Source organism: Talpa occidentalis, unplaced genomic scaffold (genome assembly GCF_014898055.3).
Source record: "Talpa occidentalis isolate TD23 unplaced genomic scaffold, MPIMG_talOcc4v2.1 talOcc4.4, whole genome shotgun sequence".
NCBI lineage: Eukaryota > Metazoa > Chordata > Mammalia > Eulipotyphla > Talpidae > Talpa > Talpa occidentalis.
This window is the reverse complement of record NW_023604295.1, coordinates 143,333,844-143,356,205: the sequence shown is the minus strand read 5'-3', so window position 1 is coordinate 143,356,205 and position 22,362 is coordinate 143,333,844. Positions and strand designations below refer to the sequence as shown.

General features: G+C 49.0%; 1 protein-coding gene across 1 annotated transcript in view; it reads right to left on the bottom strand.

Moving 5' to 3' along the window:
* WWC2 (WW and C2 domain containing 2) overlaps nt 1–22,362 on the bottom strand; it is a 140,688-nt gene that overhangs the window by 22,399 nt on the left and 95,927 nt on the right. Inside the window, exons 7-16 of the mRNA XM_037526480.1 lie at nt 21,357–21,503; nt 20,005–20,078; nt 15,196–15,438; nt 12,539–12,628; nt 11,162–11,769; nt 8,111–8,240; nt 7,448–7,528; nt 7,276–7,362; nt 5,713–5,905; nt 3,987–4,151 (exon numbers count right to left, since the gene is read on the bottom strand). Coding sequence (XP_037382377.1) covers nt 3,987–4,151; nt 5,713–5,905; nt 7,276–7,362; nt 7,448–7,528; nt 8,111–8,240; nt 11,162–11,769; nt 12,539–12,628; nt 15,196–15,438; nt 20,005–20,078; nt 21,357–21,503 — 1,818 coding nt within the window. The remainder of the gene's footprint in view (nt 1–3,986; nt 4,152–5,712; nt 5,906–7,275; nt 7,363–7,447; nt 7,529–8,110; nt 8,241–11,161; nt 11,770–12,538; nt 12,629–15,195; nt 15,439–20,004; nt 20,079–21,356; nt 21,504–22,362) is intronic.

Below are 22,362 nucleotides of genomic sequence, written 5' to 3'. Positions count from 1 at the left end.
AAGGGATATCTACACAACGATTTTATTATATAAAGTTCAAATGCAGGCAAAAGAAATATTTGGTAATAGAAGTTAAAATAGAGATTGACTTTAGGAGAGAGTGGTAATGATGGGGATGGGGCCCCAGGGAAGATTCTGGGGTGCTGGTCATGTACTATATATCTTGATCCGGGTGATGGCTACAAAGGTGCGTCGGCTTTGTGAAACCTGGAAATTAAATGATGGTCTGTGTACCTTGTTATAAATCTCTGCATCATACCTCTCCACAAAAGAAACAAGTTAGACAGTGAGATTAGAATACAATAAAAAGTCTAATAAAAATGTATGTGTGTGTGCATAAATGTATGTATCTCAAACTATCAAGCAACTAAACCAAACACACATCTGTGGCACATGCCACCCCAAAAGTAGAGTATAGTGCCTTCTCAAGTGCATGTAGAACCTTCTCCAGGATACACAATATGCTAGGCCACGGAACAAGTCTCAGTACATTTAAAGCCCTGAAATCAGACAAAATATGTTCTTTACACTTAAATGAAATTAAAAATCAGTAACAAGAGGAAATAATAAGAAGTTAACACATTTCTAAGTAATCAATGAATCAAAGAAGAAATCACAAGGAAAATTATAACATATTTTGAGATGAATGCAAATTAAAAAAAACAACATACTAAATTTTGGTGATTTATGAGCTGCTGCTGCAGAGGAAAATTTGCAGCTTAAGTATCTACATTGGAAATGAAGCTCTCAAATCAATAACCTAAGTTACATCTTGAGAAAATGGGAAAAAAGAGCAAAATAAATCTAAAGCAATCAGAGGGAAGTAATAAGACTCTAGTGGAAATTCATGAACTTGAGAATAAAAAAAAGAGAGAAAATCAACAAAACCAAAAGTTGGCTCTTTGAAAAGATCAAGAAAAGTTGATAAATCTTTAGCTGGACAGACTGAAAACAACAGAGAAAGCTCAAATGACCAAAATCAGGGATGAGAGGACTTTCTGGGAGATACACAACGGATCACAAGGGAATACTGTTCAACATCGCATGGCAATAAATGAGACCACCGAGATGAAGTGAGCAGTTCCTAGAAAGAGACAAGCTACTGACATGCACATAAGAAGAAACTTCTGAATAAAGCGCAGGAGTGGTTGAACATTTGAAAATCAAGAAACCATACAATTGTCCATATAATAAAGGACAAAGCCACGTGATTATCAACACATGCCGGAGAGTATCTGTTATATCCCACAGCCTTTAATGATTAAAAAAACCAAAAAACAAAAAACAACACTCAACAAACAAGGGAAGAAGAGGATTTCCTCAATCTGATAAAAGGTATTTAGCTAAAACTCACAAAATCATACTTCACTGTGAAAGACCAAAAACTTCCCTTCTAAGATGAGGCAGAAGAAAGGATGGCTGTCCTCACTGTTTCTTTTAATACTGTACTGGAAGTTTCAGTCAGGCCAAGTAGGCAAGAAAAAGAATTAAAAGATGGTTTCAAAGGAAGAAGTAAAACTAACTATATCTGCAGCATATATGGTTATTACATACAAAAAAAAGCCTAATTATCGCTGAAAAATTATTAGAAATAATAAAAGCTCAGCAAGGCAACTGGATACCAGATATAATTATGCAAGAAATAATCTGCAATGAAAAAAATAATTCCATTTACAATAACATCAAAAAGAGTAAAATACTTAAAGATAAATTTAATAAAACTAGTGTAAATGTGGATCCTTTAAACTATGGAACACTGTTGAAAGAAATTAGGAAAACATCCTGTACTTGTGGATGTTACGATGACAACACCTGCCAGATGGACCTACAGACTCAGTACAAACTTGACCAAATCCTAGTTGTCTTTTTTTTTTCCCCCTAGCAGAAACTGACAAACTGATATTAAAATTCACATGGAAACATGAGGCGTCCCAACTAGCCCAAATCACTTTGGAAAAGAAAAACAAAATTGGATGACTCTCATTTCTTGATTTCAAAATAAGCTCCTCTTACCCAGGGACGGTGGTGCTGGTCTAAGCGCAGACATACAGATTAATGGCCCAGAATGTGCAGTCAAGAATGTAAGTGTGCACACTTCTACTTATGGTCAATTGTTTTTTGACACAAGAGTCAAGATAATTCAATGGAGAAAAAAAATCAATTTTTCAATAAGCAGTTATTGAATCGCAGACCCATATAAAAAAGAAAGAAATCGAACTTGTTCTTCAGATCACACTTAAAAAACAACTCAAATGGGTCAGAGACCTGAAAATAAGAATGACCTTTAAAGATCTCAGATGAAAGCAATGAATAAATCTTTGCAATGTTAGGTTGGCCAAAGCCTTCTTAGATACTGCACCAACAGCACAGGCAATAAAAGAAAACAGACTACGCGCACGTTCATCAAAACTTCAAACTTTTATGTTGCAAACAGAACCATCAAGAATGACAACAACCCACAGGAGGAGAGGAATTCACCTGCAAGTCATGTGTTAGGTAAGGGAATATACAAGGAACTCTTTTAAGTCAATAATGAAAGATAAACAACTCATTTAAAAAAGAGACAAAGTGTCTGAAGAGATAGTGCTAAAAAAATACATTAATGGTATTAAGTCCATGAAAATAGGCGTAACATCATTAGTTATTAAGGAAATGTGAGACAAAATCATCAGACACCACTGCACACCCCCTAGCAAAGCTAGAATAAAAAAGTCAGGGGTAAGGGTGGAGGGAAACTGGAACGCTCACACATTGCTGGTGGGAAAGTGAAGTGATGTACCTGCTTTGGAAAACAATTTGGCAATTTCTCAATATGGTAAACACAGTTACGTATGACCTAGCAATTTTGCTCCTAGGTATGTTCCCAAGGGAATGGAAAACACATGTCCACAGAAACTGTGTGTACAAATGTGCAGAGCAACAGTGTCATTAGTACTCAAAAAGAAGAAATAGCCCATCAGCTGGTGAACAGATAAACAAAATGTGGTATAGCCATACGATAGAATGTTTTACTTGGGAATAGAAAGGAATGAGGTACTCATGAGGTACATGCTACAATATGGGCACACTGTGTGTGACAAGTTAGGCTAAGTGAAGGAAGCTGGTCACAGAAGAATAAATATCATGTTATTCCACTTACAGAAAATGTCTGTAATAAGCAAGTTTTTAGAGACAAAAAGATTAGTGAGTGTTGGGGAGAATGGGCATGACTGCTGGTACAACATTCTAAGATCAGGGTGACAGTTGCAAAGCTCTGTGAATATGCAAAAAAAACGAATTTCAAATTATATAATTCAAATGCAAACTGTGTGCTCTAAGGGGGCAAATTGTATGGTATGTGCATATTTTTTAAGATTTTATTTTTTTATGCCTCTTGCACATCACAGATGATCATGAAACACTGTTGCTGAAGTTTCTGGCTTTTGCTTGGTGGGCTCATTCCTCATATTTCTCTCAAGTGAGCCCGGGGAAAACGAGAGCCACAGATGCCACATCACTGAAGAAGGGCATCACGAAATATCCTTTAGTAATTTTTTTTTCAGTGCTGAAGATCACTGTTGGTTAAAACAAACTTTTTAATAGAAAATATGTATGGGTATCGATGTGACAAATGGAAAGCTAAGACGCTGCAGGCTTAATGATTTCACATTTGCGGAACAGACTTCCGATGTGAGGCCTGGCGACGGGATCAAAGACGTGACACGGTGGATGAAAATTTAAATAATTAAAATCAAAAGGTCTTCCATGGACACTGAAGTCAATGAAGCCTCCATATCGGTTATTTTCATGGAAGGAAGGGTGAGCAGAAATGAGTGATCCTTTAATGATCTGCCCTCGAGACAGAGCTGGTAATTATCTTTCTTTTTGCTAGAAGCCTGGCAGGAAAGTAAAGACAGTGAGCATGAATAACAACACAGAGATATCATAGCATTCCCAGCTCATTTGATTAATTTGAATGACTTTTTTTTCTCTTAATTTTGACTCACCAAGTCTATAGAATCTACCAATGGCTGGCTTGGTGGAAACACAGAGTCTTCGTTGTCGTCCTCGCCCTTCGTGCAAGGCATTTGCTTGGAAGGAAGTAAGTTATACCACAGAGTGAAAACGTCACTGGAAAATGGCAAACCTGCCAGGCTGATCTGAGTCCCAGCCTGCGTGGAATGAAAGAACAAAAAGGGGAAAAGGGGGAGAGAAAAGGAAAGGTTGAAACTCACATTTGCTCCCTCTGACATAATTAAGATAATCGAGCAAGCTCGCTTTAGGCTAAAGAAATACATCACTCATGATATAAGCATTGGTGGATTTTTGAAAAACCTGGAGATATCTTAAGTTTTTGAAATAGGAGAAACACTCCCCAATATAAAAGTCAACCCTGGGATGATTTTGTCAGACACTATTTGGCCAATGACTTAGGGACGCAACGTTTTGTAAGTGTGGGGCTGCTTTCAGGTGGAAAGTTAAAAATAAAAATATAAATGAGTAATAAGCATAAGCCATAAAACTTCTTGTAACACACCACAGAACAGAGTGAGGACTGCTCACACACACACACACACACAAATCCCATTTTCCCTAAAAAATTTTAAACAAACAAAATCCCCGCTCTGGTTCTTAAGAAACCAGATAGAAATGTTTTCCTTTGGGTAAGTTAGTAGGATGTCAATGAAATTAAAGGTGAGAGATTTTCATATTCCACAAAAGCACACATTTCAGCCAGAATCTAAATTAAGCTGGACCCTTCTTTAAAGGCTACCTAGGAACAGATTTCCTGACTGTATTGGCTCTTCCAACATGTTACCTAACAGGCCTATGACCTTTGCGCTTTTCTCTTTCTTTATTGCTAGACAATATTATCAGACATTTTTTCATATGAAGAAAAGAAAAACTTTGTAAGAAATCAATCACTCTCTTCAACTTTCATGGTGATCGTGGCGTTTCATGCCTCCTACTGGGCTTCTGGAGACCACACTGAGTTCTCATTGCTGGGGCTCACCCTCACACCCCTGTATTTGAATGCTGACCCCCCACATGCCTGCATTTGACCATCATGTACCCTTTGTTGGCTTGTGGTGGCTTTCTGGTCACTGTGCACAAAGGTGTGTTAAACTCACTACTGGTTATGTAGGAAGTTCTGCTGTTCAGCATTTAAATATTATTAGAGCAATACTTAGGTCTTCCAAGAGGTTCTCCTACAAGGGCTGGGAACAACCAGTTGATTGAAGGAACAATAAACAGTATCTTGCAGGGAATTCTATGCGGGAGTCTTCGATACCTGGTTCCATTATTCACTAAGCTGTGTGGCTCAGGACACACGAACTCTCTACATAGTTCTTATCTGAAAACAGTGGATGATCCTTCCCTTCTCATAAGACTGTCTTGAGGGTTAAATGAAATAATGTAAACACAGCACTGAGCACAAGACTCAGACTGGGAATAAGTGAAATCCACAGTGACAGTTACACCAGAGGTCAGAGTTCATCTTTGACCAAAGGTAGAAATAGAAAGTAAAACAGAAAAGCACAACTAACCCGGAGATTTCAAAGGTCTGGAATCAGGGACTGAATACCAGAAATCACTACTTCAGATAAAGAATGGGTCACCCGCCGCAGGTGCCCGAGGCTTTGGGTGGATGGTAGTGGCACCAGGGCTGGCCAATGGCAACTCAGCTCATCCATCACAAGGGCTGCTTGCCACGATCACGAAGCAACCTACCAGGCATTCCTCTTTTCGGTGCTTACTGACAGAGCAGAGGTCCACTCTCAGGGTCTTCTGCTGCAAGGCTGCTTGGGAAATGGTGGCTCTGAACACATCATTAAATAAAATGGCTTCCGTGGCCGGATGGACTTTAGTTCGAAATAGACAGCTGACATCGGTTGAGGAGGGAAGTAAAGCAACCCTAAAATATCTGCAAAGCACAAGATAAAATGGATTTCAGAGGCACTTTAATGAAACTGGATTCACAGCGGGTGCTGGAAATTGTCTGCAAAAGAGGGACACGTGGCGGTGAGGAAGTTCATCGTCCACCTAAAACTCTGTAGTATCTGCGCCCGGCAGGAGTCCGTGGGGAAGATGAATCCACGTTCCACCTGCGCAAGGCAACCTGATTCCCTCCCTGGCTGTGCCCGAGTCGGGGCAGGGAGGAACACTAAGCGGGTATGGGTCAACGTGTCCCCAAGGAGTCTCATCCTGAACATTGAACGAGAGACCCCGAGAAACAGTTCCCAGGAACGGAATACCCTATCCTGCTACAGGAGAAAAGCTAAGTAGCATCGTGTTTTGAAACTGTACAGCAGATACAGGGGAACAGTTCCAAAATGCCACGGCCTAGCACCTCAGAAGTCGCAGCTCTGGCAAGAGCCTTATGCTTTGTAAAATTCAGTGAAGAGTTAACAGAAAAGCAGGAACTTGTGAAACTGCTTTTCGGGAGGATTTTCTCTGCACACACTGCATGCGGGCTCAAAACTCTTGGAAACAGCACAAGGTCTTTTCTTTTAGATCAGAAAGAGAACACCCCTCACATTGCCCCTGCCCCATTTCCAGGCTAGTGCCCTGCTCAATTATAAAAACTGTACATTCCAACGCAGAAGCAAGCCTGTCCTGCTACTCTGATATTTTATGTCAGCATTAATCGTGGAGACACAGCTTGAAAACCCTAGAGGACGCTGGCCACTGCTGTCCAGGCCTGAGCCTTGTCAGGCAGAATCTTCTCTCTCTTCATGGAGCAGCAACAGAAGGGAGCTTCTGGGAGCTCCTGGGAGTGCTGGGAAGGACGGAGGGGTTCTTGCTTCCCCTGACTTCAGTTTTACTCTGAGTGTTTGCAGGATTAAGAGCTGAAGCCACAGGGGAAAGAAGGTAGGGGCGCTTCTCCTGTCCTGCTGTGGCGGGGGGGTGGGGGTGGGGGTGGGGGTGGTCCCTCACCGGTTGGGCTGACAGGTGAAATTTCAACACTCCATTTTCATGTACAAGACCAGGGAGTTCCTCCAACCCAGAAGTCACCATTAGGCCATTATGAAAATTAAAATTATATTTTTAAATAAAACCAGGTCCCAATATGGCACACGACGGAAATTCTGGTTGAAAAGGGTGATAACGTCTTGGTTCCTATTCTCAATAATGAATGGGTAGAATAACCCAATTTGCTTTTTCTTGCATGCTCCTTCCTTCTCGGTCTTTATGCTGAGACGCGATCGGCCCAGCCGAGTCCTCTCCAGATCTTCACTGGATGAACTGCTTGACTACGGTGTACAATTATCATATACGGGCGGTTTTACTTACACTTTTGAAGTGTGAGGTATCAAGAAGGCATGAAGATTTCGGAGTTGTGCTAGAATCACCATGAAACTGGACCGTTTTGCATCATATCTGTCAAAAGAGATGTTGATGAGGTGAGGGAAAAGCACTGCAGAAGGTTCTAGAATCGCCCCTTCTCCCATGCTCAATCTTTTACCTGAGTCCAATTTGCACCTGGGCAGTCTCCATGACGGCGATATCCTCTTCACCGTATGTTGCATCTTCAACTTCGCTGGGCCTGGGGATGGGGACAGGGCGGGGGGACAGTGGGCACAGAAGGTTCATCAGTGGGATATTGGTTGCTATGGTGACTGCTGTCCATGGCGACGAAAACCTGAATCTACAGTGGCCCTTTGCCACCCACCGCCTCAGAGGCATGGAGCCCGGGAAAGCTGACTGTTGGTGGTCTTCCTCCCCTCATCAAGAGTCCACTTCTGGGCCTTCATGGGAACAACTCTGTGCCTGGCATTCCTGAGCCTCGATGGCACCCCACACCCTGGAATACTATCTAGGCCCCCGGACACGTACAGGAGAAGCTCCGAGCACCGAGCAGGTGCCGGCCAAGCCTGTTCTCACTGACACCCAGGTTAAGCCTCAGAGAGGGTCTGCTGTCTTTGAGCCACCGGCCCGTGCATGCTTTCCCAGGCTGACTGACAGCATGTTTTTAGGGTGCTGATGTCATTTTAGGGACACTATCTCTTTCACACCGCAGCCCTTACTGTTGCAAAAAGAGGGGAGGGGGTGAGCAACAGCATGCCTTTGCAGCATGGAACCCCTGCCTGGCCAGGAGGAGGTACGGCAAAGCACCCAGACTCCTTACTGTTTGATGAAGGCCTCGTAGACCCCGCTGTCCCCAGCCACAGACTCGTCAGACACAGCCGCCGACACGCACGCGGTTTTCTCCCCAAGCAGGTGGATGACTCTTCTTTTCGGTAACGATTTTTCCACATCTAAGGAAAGGAAGTGATAGCACTAATTAGGGCTTCTCACTGGCAAGAGTTCGGTGTATAAAACACACACACACACACACACACACGCACGCAGTCTGGCGATGAGAAATCCAAAATGAAACTTCCAGCTGAGAAGCAGGGACGCCACCTCCCAGCGAGCACGCAGCGGGTTCAGGCCGGGGTGGCTTGTCAGTTCCGGGGTCACCATCTATTTTGGTCACGGCTGCGGGAGAATATGGCTGTTCTTTGTCCTGAGATATTTTAAGGGAAGGGAACACTGCACATCCCCTCTCTGGCCTCCTTTGGGGTGCTGGCGGCAGAGCCCCCAGACTCAGGGGTGAGGGGTGCTCTGGCCCCAGGGAGTGGCTCCATTTCTAACAGGCAGGGGCTACTCCAGGGCCGGAGGCTCTTGTGCCTCCTCCTCCCGCGGGCCGAGCTCCACCTTCTCTGCTGTGACTGTCACGGAGGTTAAAGGACAAATAAGTCCTGGACATACAGAATTTCTCAGCAGCGGGTACCGTGGAAAAATCCTTGTGCTCCCGAATCTTTAGCAGCAACTACCACTGAACCTTCTCTCTCGCTCATCTTCATCCAGCAGCACCCCACGGTGAACGAGGCGCCCACTCAGCGCTGCGCTCCCGCGGAATAAGCCCGTGGCTTCTCTCATCCTCCTGCGGGGCCAGCGCGGCCGGGATTGCTGTGCATCGCGCCCCACTTCTGCGTCGTGACTCTACGTCTGGTTAAGATGTGCAAGTTTCAAGGCTTCAGATTACAGGCGGGCTGGCTGCACGGCCCCTTTCATTGCTGGCAGCGGGCTGCGTCCTCCTTGATGATGAAGTGCGCGCGCTCGCCCAGCCCCCTCGGGAGGGGTGATTGATCACCCCCAGAATATTGATCGCCCACGGCCGCGAAACCAACTCTGACATGACAGAGACCGGCCGTGGCTAGCTACCCCACCTTGGTTCCTGTGGCCCGGCAGGGACGGTGCTGGGGCGCGGGGCAGGACGTCTTCAGCACTGGGGGGTGGACATGGCCCCACCAAGCGGGTGACCCACGGGGAAGTGGTCTTTCCTGCTGTTTCCGCACACGCAGCTGAATCTGATTTACCAACCGAGGTCTTGAACACACGTGGACATATTCTGCCTCGGGGGGGGGGGCCTTTCCACAGCAGTTTTCTCAGGTGATACTCACTGTCATGGCTGGAGGCTGCTTCGTGGCTCTTGGGGGGACGGGCTCCAGGCACGGCTCAGAGGCAGTGGACCCTGCCCGGGCAGGCGCGAGGCCGGGCCAGGATGCTGCAGGCAGGGGCTGGGCAGGGACGGCCTGGGCAGCTTTCGGCACAGTCCTCACTCCCTGGCCCCCCCAAGCGATGGAGTGTTGAGACGTGGTCCCCAGAGGACACGCCAAACACGCCAAGAGCCGAGCAGCTCTGAAACGCTCGGGAGAAGGAAGCTCTTCCATGGCAAAGGGACAAAACCCCGCTCCTGGTTCTCCGCTCCCCAGTGTCAGCGCGGTGTGGTAAGGAGTCTGCTCTGAGGCCTGTGTTGTTTCTCACCCCTGCGTGGTGACAGTGGCCTGGGCGGGGTGCCCAGTGCCAGGCATAGGGGTGCTATGGATGCACCAGCCTCCCAGGACCCACAAGGTCCATCCTGGGTGAACCCCATTTTGCACATGATTCAGAACAGTCTTGCCATGCAGGTGACGTGCTCCCCAGCACATGACCAGTCAGCGGGCAGCCAAATTGCAGGTGTGTGGTGGCTCCAGGGGGTGACCCCCCGCAATGAGCGCATTCCCAGAGGCACAGGAGCCCCTGGCAGGTTTCTGCTAGTTGGGGCCAGTATGTCAACACCGTTTCTGCACTTTTTTTTTTGGATGTCGATTTGTTCAATAAGACTTTTCTTATAGCTCAAGCACCTGCCAGGCTGGAGCGCACAAACCACACCAAGGGCTCCGGGACCTGCCTTCTCCCTGCCCCGGGCCCTGGGCTCCGCCCCTTCCCCAGGCAGGTGGGTTTCAGGCTCTGAAACCAGACCACGAGTCAGACTCATCTATCTCCTTAAACATCTGAGTTGGCCAATCAATGAATACTTAGAATTCCTAAGAGGATAAACACTAAGCACATGTACACACACACAATCACTTTGAATGAGGCTGTCTGGTCTGACTATGGACACAGGCCGAGCGCAGACCTGAGCAGGGCTCCCGGGACCAGCCCGGGGGCCTGCATTTCCCATTTCATTTCCAGCATTGGGCCCTCCTCCTTGCACCAAGCGGCCATCAGCTGCCAGCAAGGGCACTGCCCTGCTTCCTTTACAGCCACATTGACTCTATGACACGTTTCTGCCTTGCAAAAGAAAACAGTCTGAAAATCTTCAATCTCCCCTATTTCTGCCTCTGAGCCTGGTCCTCTTCCGGGGCTGCAACCAGCAGGGCGGCCAGCAGATGGCAGCGCACCCCAGCTCACGGGCACCGGCCCTGGCTCCACACGGGCAGATGGAGCCTGGCACGAAAGGAGAGTTGTACTTATACAGCATTCCCCGAGCGATCGGAACATTGAACCCTGGTACTAATTAGCTGGTATGCTAATTGCGTGGGTTTTAATCTGTTTTAGGCCAACTTTTAAAAGAAGGTCTTCCTTCCCTTGCAATTTCAGGACCAGCACCTATTTGCATGGATGAAGTGGGTTCGCCCAACATGCTTGCTGGCAGCTGCGACACGCAGAGGCTTCTGGGCCAGAGAGCAGGTGCTCGGTCGCTCCACCTCATGCCAGGGGGGCTACTGGGCACAGGCCATGCCGTGGCTGCTGTGCTGCACCAGCAGTGCGAGAGCAAGCGCCGCACCCCACTTCTGTGGAGTGGGCGACCCCCCGCCCTCCTCCTGAAGACGGCTCAGAGGGCGCCCAGACTGAGGCTGCCACTTACCTGCAGCTCCTCCATACAGCGGCTCCCTGGCCCCGCCAGACTCCTCCAGCAGTGGCCGGGAGGCGCCGCCCGCCTCAGAGTCCAGCAAGAGCTGATTTTCGCCCAGGCCCAGGTCTGCAAAATGGCTGCTCAGCTCACAGTCCTCGAAGTCGGCAGTGAACTGGTGGAGGGGGGCGTCGTGGGAGGACATGGGGAATGTGCCCTCTAGAACCAAGGGCGAGCTGGGCGGGGACAGCGAGGACAGGGAGGAGCGGGAGGACAGGGAGGTCACCGACTTGGGGGCCTCAGTGGCTGGGGGCGTGTGGCCGGTGGCCGTGGCCGCCCCACTGGAGCCACCCTGGCCGGGCTGGCCGGGGGACTTGGCCACTTCGTTCTCATGGATGGTGGTGATGGGGCCGGAGGGCATGTAGCCCCCCTTGTCCTGCAGCAGGAAGTCCAGCTTGTACTGGTAGTCCACGTCCAGCTGGTCCCCCGGGCTGGTGTAGTAGAGCTCGCTGGAGCTGAGGGAGTTGAGCGAGCCCCGGCTGGAGGTGTTGAGGGAGCCGCGGCTGGAGGCCAGGGAGCCTAGGCTGCTCCCGGACGACACAGACAGGGTGCTGGTGGAGAGGCTGCGGGGAAACACAGGCTGGAGAGACGCGCCGCTGTGCAGAAGCCAAGCACGGCCCCTGCTCCCCTTGGGAGGAAGGAGCCCGGACAGGGAAGGGCTTTGGGGCCAGGGCAAGGAGCCTCTCCCTCCTCACTCCGTGTTCACCCACGAACATCTCCGAGCAGGCTCTCGAAGTGTTCTTTAAACAGCAATTCTACTGTTAAAAATCACGGCTCTTTTGCAAAAGTTAAAAAGAATATCAAATACTGGTGGACAAATCTCCCTGCAGAGAGTTACAAGCAGCTGTGCAACTTCACATATAGCTGGGGGAGGGCGTAAACTCTATAGTTATTTTGCTTCAAGAAAAAAATTCTGATGTAGAAAAAGGCAAGCTTGTCGAGAGAGAGGCCCCTGAGTGCTCACCTTCGTCCTCTCTGTGCTGAGCGGGAGTGACCGACCACATGGGGAACTCTTTAAGGCAAGTCCCCACCCCACCCCTGCCTCAACCCCTCTTAAAAAGCAGGGGTGATGTGGAGAGACTTGTCATCCTCATCGGAAGGTACTGAGACCTGAGCTCTATCTTCTTCCCACGACACACTCCAAACTCACTTCAGATATGACCTTGGGGTCCATGAAAAAACTCTGTGCAACATTTAAATTTGATCACCTCGGTCTTAAACTGTACTAGTTCCACTATTTTATTTAGTGTTGAAGAGTTAAAAATACAAAGTGATCAAAGATGAACTAGGCTGCACCCAAATTGTTGCCCCTCAGGACTCAAACAGGTGTACCTTTTAAGTTGTGAATGCAAATAAGTAGTTAATTTAGTAGTTTCTTCAAGTTTCTGCAGCAGCTCTTTTCTCCGTTCTTCTAATTTCAATCTAGAAAAATCACACAAGGGAATTTATTTTCAAGGGATTACAACAAGGCATGAAAACTGACAGAAAGGAAAGGATTCTTGTTATGCAAGGGTACAGGAGGGGGATCCCAGATGAACTCGAGAGAAAATGCAGCAACAGGCGAGAAGCAGAGTGGCAGGACCAGCCAGCCCCAAGCCAAATAAAGAGGAGGATTTCAAACCTCCAGCACTGCCAAACACTCCAAACTTTTTGGTATTCTAGAATTTTCTTAAAAGGGTAAGGCACCTCTACTTCCTTTGAATTCATGTCACTAAAACCTTCAGCGACAAAAAAAAAACCCAGCGAAGATCATCCTAAATACTCAATTTGGGGAAAGTTGGCTCCAGAATAACACTCAGCGATTATTAAGTAGATGCTAGTATTTCAGCAATTACAAAATGTCAGTCCACAGTGCTATTGGGAGCTAACAATTTGTGGCTTACCTATTTTAGCAAGAAAAAGAAGCAAAGGTGATTTCCTTTCCTGCCTGCAGCGCATCTCACCACCTACCCCAGGTCACCACCAAATTTCACCCCCATTCAGCTGCACCCGTATCTATGAGATTTTTAGAAATCCGAGTCTGATAGAATTACGTGGTTGGGGAGCCACATTTAAGGAGCTCCAAGCCCAGGGCTCGCTGGAGACTCTCCATGGCAGCTCCAGGGCTTGCGCCTCAGCAAGAGGCGCCTGTTCGGGGCAGGCAAGTGGGCAGCAGAGTGGGGTCCAGGGGCCTCCACAGGCCCGAGTCCTGGCCGTGCTGCTCGGCCGCTTCTTCAAGGTTTCGCCTTTCTCATCTCTTAAGTGGTATAAGGCCTGGGGTGCTGCTGCCTGAGGTCACTAAAGGGGTTCAAAGAGCAACATCTGCCACAAAGCCTGGCAGCCAGAGACAGGAGGCTTGCCCTGGGTTGGGGGGAAAGGAGCTGCTTTTGTGTGGAGCCTCCCAATACCCCTGATCCTGGCCTCTCTGAAACGTGAGGTGTGTATCAGGCCGCAGGAAGTGAGTCTGCATTTTATCACCAGCCCCTGCTCTTTGATGAGTCACCAACACAACTTCACTGATTGTTAAAGCACAAAAAGGAATTCTCGTCATTTTGTTCACGACTTCAAAGGCTGATAAATCCTGAATTCGCAGCTTCCAGAGAGGTATTTTGAAGAGGAACACAGTCCCTAAGTTTTAATCTCATAAACGTGAACAAAAACTCAACAAGGAAGAAAAATGAATACAAAGTAGATTAACTGAATTAGGGGGAACATAAAGTCCTGGAGAACGTCCCCCAAATCTACTAAAACCCATGTCTTCTGAAGCAGTCTCAAGAAAACGCTTTTGAAGTCAGTTTTGAAACTAAGCCTTGCACGGGCAGCTAGCGGCTCCTCTGGTGTTCCGCGGGGGCTGCGGGCGGGGCACCAGAAGCTGGTCCTGAACGTGTTTCAAACTGCAAAGCAGAACCCAAAGCTTCGGCTGTGCCCATCGGGGGACAGTCCTCCCTCTGCCCTGCTCCCGGGGCCTGGCTTCTGTCTTGGTCTTGTTCTCCAAGCAGAGGGGAAGCCCCAGAGGGCAGGGAGGAAGCTGCGCCCCGGCCCTGCTCCCAGGAGGACCCGACCCCAGGACTGTCCTGGCTGCAGCCGCCTTCGCGTCCCCGTTCTGGGTCAACAGCGTTGGTCAGATGCAGAAAGAGCCGGGAGGGGGAAGAAAGAACCAGGGGTGAAGAAGGAGAAAATGGACAGCACACGGCAGCGACACCAGGGGACCCAGGGCGGCCACACATGCCCGCAGGCGAGGGAAGGGCCGCTCACCTCGGGAGGAGGCTCTGGGCTCCGGGTGCAGTGAAATACGGGTGCTTCGGGGCCAGCTGCACCCAGGGGAGCAGCAGGAAACCTGCAGTCACTAAAGTCGGGGCGCGGGTGCCCACGCCCCACACGCCAAGGGCCTCTGCGGAGGCTTCTGGTCACGGACAATGAAGAGGAAATTCACGTTCCTTTCTTTTTGGCAACGCTAATCATAAATGATTCGATGCTTTCCAATGACTCAGAAAATCAACCCGTAAAACACATCACTCCCCTCGTACTAACACCCGGTCGTGGTGGGGACGGCGCCTGCCGCGTCAGGGCACAGCCCGGGGCTCAGGAGACGCGCGACCCCCACGGGTGAGTGCGAAACGGGTCCCCTTCCCGGAGCCCCCAGCCTCCTGGGTCTGGACAAGCCACTCTGTGTCACCCAAGGGCTTTCGAACGAAAAGCAAGAAACGTCTGCGTTCTCGTGCGTAGTGAGAGCCAAGGGCGCCCGGGGGGCCGGGACCGTCCACGCTGCCGTCCTTGTGGGACACCCAGGCGTCCACTGCGTGGGCAGGAGCGCTCACTGAGCCGCGTCCCTGGGGTCACGTCACCCTCCCTGCGTTATCCACTGTCTGTCATGGGATCTCCCACAGCCCTGGGGCCCGGAGGGACTGGGGAGGGGGGCCACTGCTGGTCTCAGTCCCAGACACAGAGGCGTCCAGACCTGGACATGGCGTGGTCTGGTTGCCGGCCCGGACCCGCCCTCGGAGACGCACCTCTCGGCCAGCGCTGGGCTGGGAGCACCCCGCACGGGCAGCAGCTCCTCCTCCAGCCGCTGCCTCTCGGCCTCCAGGCGTTCCAGCTCGTCTGGGGAGCGCGTCTGTGGCGTGACGAACTGCAGCTCCTTCAACAGCTCTTCTTTCTCATGAATCAGCATCAGCTTCTCCTTCTCGACATCCAGTGTCCCCGGCCAGGCCTCACCATCCAGTTTTGACAGTTCGATTTTCAAGTTGGCCATGCTGGGACAGAGGGGCAGAGCTGAGCGCACACGCGAGGGAAGGGGACGCTGGCCAAGGCGCGGGTGCCCAGGACCCTCCCAGGGAGCGCTGAGGGCTGGGGCTGCCCCACTGCACACCTCCTCCTCCTCGGCTTCCCGTCCCCACCTTTAAAAGGAGGACAGCTGGACAGAGGTCAAAGCGCACGCGTGCTTACAGGGCAGGCAGCTCCCCCAGCACGGGGCCAGTCCTGCCCTGCACCTGCCTCGTGGGGTGTGAACCTGGGCTCCTCCATTAAAGACAAAACAAACCACTGTGGTAAGTGGTCCCCGAAATGCCTGTGTTATCTTTGTTATAGACTTCGCTCCTCAGGGTAAAGACACTGACCCGGGGAAACTGGGCACCGGGACATGTGCCAATCGGAGAAGGCACTGTTTTAACCAAGCGAGGCCAACAGGGCCCACCACAGCCAAGAGGCAGGGCGCAGGCCTGGCTTGCCTGCCCTGGCCTCAGAGGATGGAGATCTTCTCCCTGGAGGTCGGGGCCTTGGAGGCGTCCACACGCCTGCTGAGCTGTCACGATGGTGGGGGTGAGGGGGGGTTGCTCACCAGCACAGGCGGCTGAGGGGCCCCCTGGCGGGAACACAGGTGCCAATGGGGGGACGGGAGGAGGAGGAGGGCGCAGGGCAATGTCTCTGGCTTCAGGAATTTACCCAGCCCCAGATTTCAGCATCGAGACCCTCATCCCAACTCTGAGAACGTCCCAACGCCCGAATCATCCAGCCTGCACTGTGGGCCCGAGGACAACGGTGTCCTCTGCAAGGGGGTGCAGTGAGTCAACAACACAGGAGCCCACGTGCGTGCGGGGAGCTGCCTGGCCAAACGTCGGGCACCGTCCCGGCCCACCCTGCAGCCAAAGAGCTGTCAGGAAGGAATGCCTTTTCCTTTTTGTAGAGGGAAGAGAAAAGATGAACAAACATGTTATCAGGAGCAAAGGTGGAAGCAGTTCCACATTCCCGGGCCGTAAGTCTCTTGTTTTGGTCAAACTAAAACTGCAGCCTTAGACTGGCGCTGCATATCCGAGGTGCTGGTGAATTTCACCCACCGTCTGCACTTATGATAGATGTAACATCAGCTGTTCTTTAGCTTTATCCACAAAACCATACACAACTGTCTCAACATACTGGAAAATTAATCATCAAAATGCTAAATAAGCATGATATTATTAGCTTCATTAAGCGCATAAAACAAAGGCTGGAAGGAGAAAACAGGTTTCAGAGATACACAACCCGGCTCTTTACTTATTCAGAACTAAGGAATAAGAAGCCTTTCAACACATGCACCAGCCCTTGAGATTTAGCCCCTCATCAGCATCGCCAGTAACTTTAAATAAAAGCCCAAGCGGGGTAACAGGACGGCGTGGCAACCAAAGGGAAGGAGCAGTGTCGTGAATCTGGATGGAATTAACCAACAGGGCGAGGAATGGCACCATGTCTTGTGCAGTCGAGGCATGCAGTGGGTCTGCAAGCTTATCTGGAAGATTTCCTGGGACACCTCAGCAGGGAAAATGCTGCGTAAGCTCAAGTAGAAAGGGACTGTTTGCAGCCAAAGCATAGCCCAGGTCCCTGGACCCAGGCAAGCCCGCGACCCCAGGGCAGGCGCCTGGCTCTCCAGGGTTAAGCAAATCCCGGGTGTGGTTTACGGAGGACGCAGGGGTTGGGGGTACGCCCACCACCAGGGGATGCTGGCAGCGTCCACAGAGGCATCCCATCGCCAGCTTCGGTCCTGAGAGAGTCCGAAGTCCTTGGTGAGGACAGGACGCCAGCCGGACGCTGAGAAGCAGACAACCAAGTACGCACGACTCTTCCCAACCGCAAGAAATTGATCATCTAATTGACAGGCGTTAAAATGAGCCAAGTAAAACGTGCAGGGGACTCAGTGACTTGCTCAAGCTCAGACAGTTAGTGATTTGTGGACGAAAGTTTAGGGTTCTTTCAGTAAATCAAAGAACCAAGTAAATATTAGTAACCGAGACGATGATGCTAAAAATTGTCTTTGAGCAGATCATGTAATTACTCTGTCAAAGCCAGATAACCTCTGAGAACGACGGTCAATTACTTTTAAATCACCACCATCTCCCAGAATAGTGGACATCCTTCTGCCGCTATCTGATGCTCTTCCTTGTGGGAGGAAACCCTGACACCAAAAGGTTCTCAGCTGAGCGTCCCAGGCCCACAAGGAGGGACGTGCCAAATGCCTCGGCCCCTGCGGGGAGATAACAGGTCCCCCCCAATGTCTTCCTGAATAAAAAATCAATAGCATTTTTAAGCAATTCAACAGGAAAATATAGAAACCAAATGTATCAGTGTGACTCTTGAAATAAGCATGGGGCTCTACGTGTCGAAAACAAGCTGGGTCTGACACAACACGAAGACGGTGAAGCTCAAGGTCACCCAGGCAGAGTCAAAGAGGAGGAAAAAGACGGACCTCTGCCGTGTGCCACCCAAGAACATTAACTCCAAATGGATTAAAGACCTTAAACCACAGGACTCCCGGGGGACAAATCTCTCTGACAGAGATTTTGGTGGTGACTGCTTGAATCTAATACCAACAGCAACAAAAGCAAAACCAAAAAGCGAGACGACCTCAAACTAGAAAGTTCCTACCCGGCCAAAGAAACCATCAACAAAATGAATACAGAATTTTCTGCCTCTAGAATGCCAGAAAATATCTGCAAATCACCTATCTGATAAGGAGTTAATATCTATAATATACAAAGAACTCATTCAACTCAATGGCAGAAAGAACAAAAGAAACCACCAACTTAAGACCTGGACAAAAGATCGGAAGAGACATTTCTCCGAAGGAGACACCTGTGGCCGGAAGGCACAGGGATGATGCCAAGTCACCAGCCACCAAGAAGACACAAATCCAAACCGTAGTGAGAAGTCAGCTCCCACCTGCCACCACGGCTCCTGCCAGAAAGATGCGGCCCTTACACCCTCACGGACTCTGGGTGGGAACAGAAATTGGTCTGGTCCCTAAAGAAAAACTGAATGGAGGGTCCGCAAAATATTTAAACTACATCTACCATATTATTCAGCAATTCTACCTTGGGGTACTCACTTGAAGAAAACAAAGACTAACTTGCAAAGAGACACGCATCCCTAAGTTCACTGTGGCATTTTCACAATAACCAAGTCCTGCTAACCACGCCAGCTGGATGAGTGGATACAGAAAGCATGGCGTATGCAGTCGGGGGTCACTTAGCAACATTTTGGCCACACAGGTGTTGGCAGTCCCCACAGGCTGCGCCAGACAGTCGGGATGTGCAGGAGACCCCACATGACGTCTGCCCAATGACACGTACCTCAAAATGGATCCCAACATTAAGCAACACAGGACTGTATCTACAATGAGATATTATTCAGCCATGAAAAAGGAACGAAATCTTGCCATTTGCAGTAACATGGACCTCGAGGGCATTCTGCTAAGTGACATGAGTCAGGTCAAGAACAACACATATCTAATGATCTCCCTTATATGTGGGATCTGAACAAAAAACCACGGAGCTGGAGACAGAGAACATGGCGGTTTGCCAAAGGTGGGGGATGGGCGCAATGGCCGAAGGGGGTCAAAAGGTAAAAAGAAAAACAAATTATTGCATATTAAAAAACAAACACACAAGAACTCAAATGACTGGCTTCAAAAAACGCTGAAGTCATGAAATGCAGAGCCTCAGAACTCCTCCAGATAAGGAAACTAAGAGACATACCTGAGGTTGGGTTTTTTATATTTTGCTGTAAAGGACATTATTGGAACAATAGATAAGACCTCAGGTGGGCTGCAGATCAGATAACAGGATTAGGACAAATTTCCTGATTTTGACAATTATTTTGTAGGAAACAAAACCCGTAGGTATGCTGAAAGGATCGTGGAGACGCACTTACACACACACACACACACACACACACATGTGAATCAAGTACTCACAGGTCCACAACCAGATGGCTAAGTCCCTTAACCCAAACCTAACCCTTGGCTCACTGTCATGGTGATTGCCGCTGCACGTCCGTCACACACAGATCTTCCTCTCTCGCTGCCCCTCCATCTCTAAGAAGAGGCAGCACAGGGGTTAATAAGCGTTTCTAAGATAAAGTGGGGAAATAAGAATCTCTCTTCCTTCTTCCTGAAGCACAGACACCTCAGCACCCTGGGGGATCCGCACCCGGTCTCCGTCAGAGCCGAGGACACCCTGAAAGGCGCTTCCCCGGGGACTCCGCAGCTCTCAAGGCCGTGCCAGAGCCCAGGATCAAGTTTCTATCTGAGAAACCAACCTTCTCACTTTTAATTATAAGTATTGTCCCAACTCAGAGCCGCTTTCTTCCAGAGAAGGGACGCACGCATCCCCACACTGCTCAGGACTGTCCTTAGGGTGGGGAGGACGGGAAAGGAACGGAGCGACAGAGGGGGCGCAGGGACCCTCACATTCCACCAGACTCACGGGTGACCTTGGTCAGGACCCGCGGGGAGCACCCAGCAGCCCTGGCGGAGCCGCTGGCCACCCAGCTGGACTGCCCCCTGCTGGTACCTTCTTTTGGCTTCCTCATATTGGAGGCTGAGTCTGACCTTTTCCGCTAAGTTGGATCTACTTCTCATGGCGATCTGGTGGGAAACAAAAAGGGGAAAAGTCAATGACGCCCCCAATGAAGGAAGTAAACTGCTTCTGTCTCTGGGCAGCACAGGTAATGGGATCGCTCACCAAGAGGGCGCAGAGCGCGGGGGAGGGCTGGAAAGGCACCTGCTTTAACCTCTCGGTGGGGGCAAATGTTTCTTTCAAATTCTGGCTTGTCTGTTTTTCAAAGATTTTCACATCCTTTTCCCCACACATTAAATTTGAGGTTAAAAAATATGTCAGGTAAATGTTTCTGGTATCTAAGGGTTTATGAAGGCTGTCCAGGTCAATAAAATTTATGAACTGGAACTAATTTCCTAGTCTCCATGAGCCAAAATTTCCATCATTTAGTTAGCTTTCAACTGCATACACTATGAACTAAATCACTGAAAAATTAAAACAAACAGGTAAGCCCTACTGTTGATCTCTGCTTTACTTTCATAGCGCAGAATTCAAAGAAGCAGAAGAGAATAAGAAAAAATCTGGGAACTTATTAAAAAGTAAATATCCCAGGGCCTCCCCAGTGGCGCAGCGGGTTGAGTGCCATGCTGTGAAGCTGTTCGCAACCCCCGCAGCGCGGGTTCTATCCCCAGCTGGCCAAGGAGAAACCCATATAGCACGGCAGACCTCTCCTGTCTCGCCCGCTGCTCCCCTCAGCAGTGCTTTCGGTCCGTCTGCCTGTTCTGTTCCCTGCTCTGTCTCTGGTGAATCCTCTCACCCTCCCACGCCGCTGGCCCATACCCCAGCTCTTGCATAAATAATAAAAAATAAATCTTAAAAAAAAGTAGATATCAGCAAATGGCACCCCAAAAGGAAGAAGGACAAGAGCTCATGACGTGTAAGGCCTGTAAGCTGTCTCAGAATGCCAGGTATATACCACAATGGAATATCTCAATAGAATCAACTTTAGATACATAAAACCAAGTTTTTGGTTAGTTTTTAAAGGTATATAGATCTATGTTTCTCATTAGAGAAACATGTTTATTTCATGTTTAATGTTTATTTGAAAGGAACTAAGTTCCCAAGGCTCTAAACTTCATAGGAAAAACTGAAAACTTTCCTGTGTCTCTAAATACATCCAGTAGGAGAACATCTGAACAAAATCCCGATGTGCTTGGCAACCAGAGAAGGTGGCTACGATTTTCTAAACGAATCTTCTGAGCATAATATCCTGAAAGTGCACAGTGGCATCCAGACCACCTGTCCTGCTCTGATCAGGTCCCTGTGGGGGCAGTGCCGGGGCCCGCCCTCCCATGTGTGTCACTCACATCTCCGGAAATGCTTGTCTGTGACCCTGCATCAAGGGTCTGTCTAGAGAGGGCCAAGTGAGAGCTCACTGGGCTGGATCTCAAGTCCGGTTCCGCTGGTCCAAGACCCTGATCCAGATGAAACCGCTCCTGCAGCTTAGCAAGACTCTGTTCGGGAAACACAAAGTCCTTCGTAAATCTTAACGTCTAGGAGGGCAAAGCTTCCCCACCACGCACAATTAATGGCAAAAGCGAATCTTAGTGGAAAAAACAATTTTCACTTTATTTTAGTAGGTATGTGTCACTTTAAATTATTGAAAAATAAGAGTAGAATGCACTTTTGCATAGACACACAGGTGCTTTGGAAGCAGGTATGAGACACTACACAGGTTATCTTACCTTTCCCAAGGGGGCCGGGGAACGGTTCACTCATGAATAATGGTCTCTCTATATTGAACACATGTATTTTTTCTTTTTAAAATTTCATGAAAAGAAGTTTCCTGAACTACTCCCTTTCCATAGTGGAAACTGTGGAAACATGCCCTGCCTAGGATGCTGCCTCACACAGGCCGCAGCACGGAAAGGCCCTACTTAAAAGAATGGCGGTTACGGCCTTTCACATCTGGACAGAACCTGAGAGATGACTTCACCCAAACTGATGTCAGTGATTAGGAAGTGGGGACAAAGAATAGAACCCCGAAACTGCGGAACTTTCAGCCGCTCCAACTGTGTGTCAGCAGGTCTGAAAGTGAAATATTTATCCCTTTCTGTGGGTCACGGTCAGGAGGGTTAGAAGTCTCTTTCAGCTCGCCTGGGTTTCTGGCCCATTCGCTGCTTTCTCTGCTGCAGGAACTGGGGAGACTCTAGTCTTTAATTGAATCTGGCTTGTGTGTAAATCCAAAGTTTACAGGAAGACTCAGAGGTGATCTAAAATTGCTAAGTTATACGGTTCCAAAGTGTATTTGTTTCCAGTCCCATTAACTATTTTTTTTTTCAAAGAATCTATTACAGTTTAATGATCCAATGA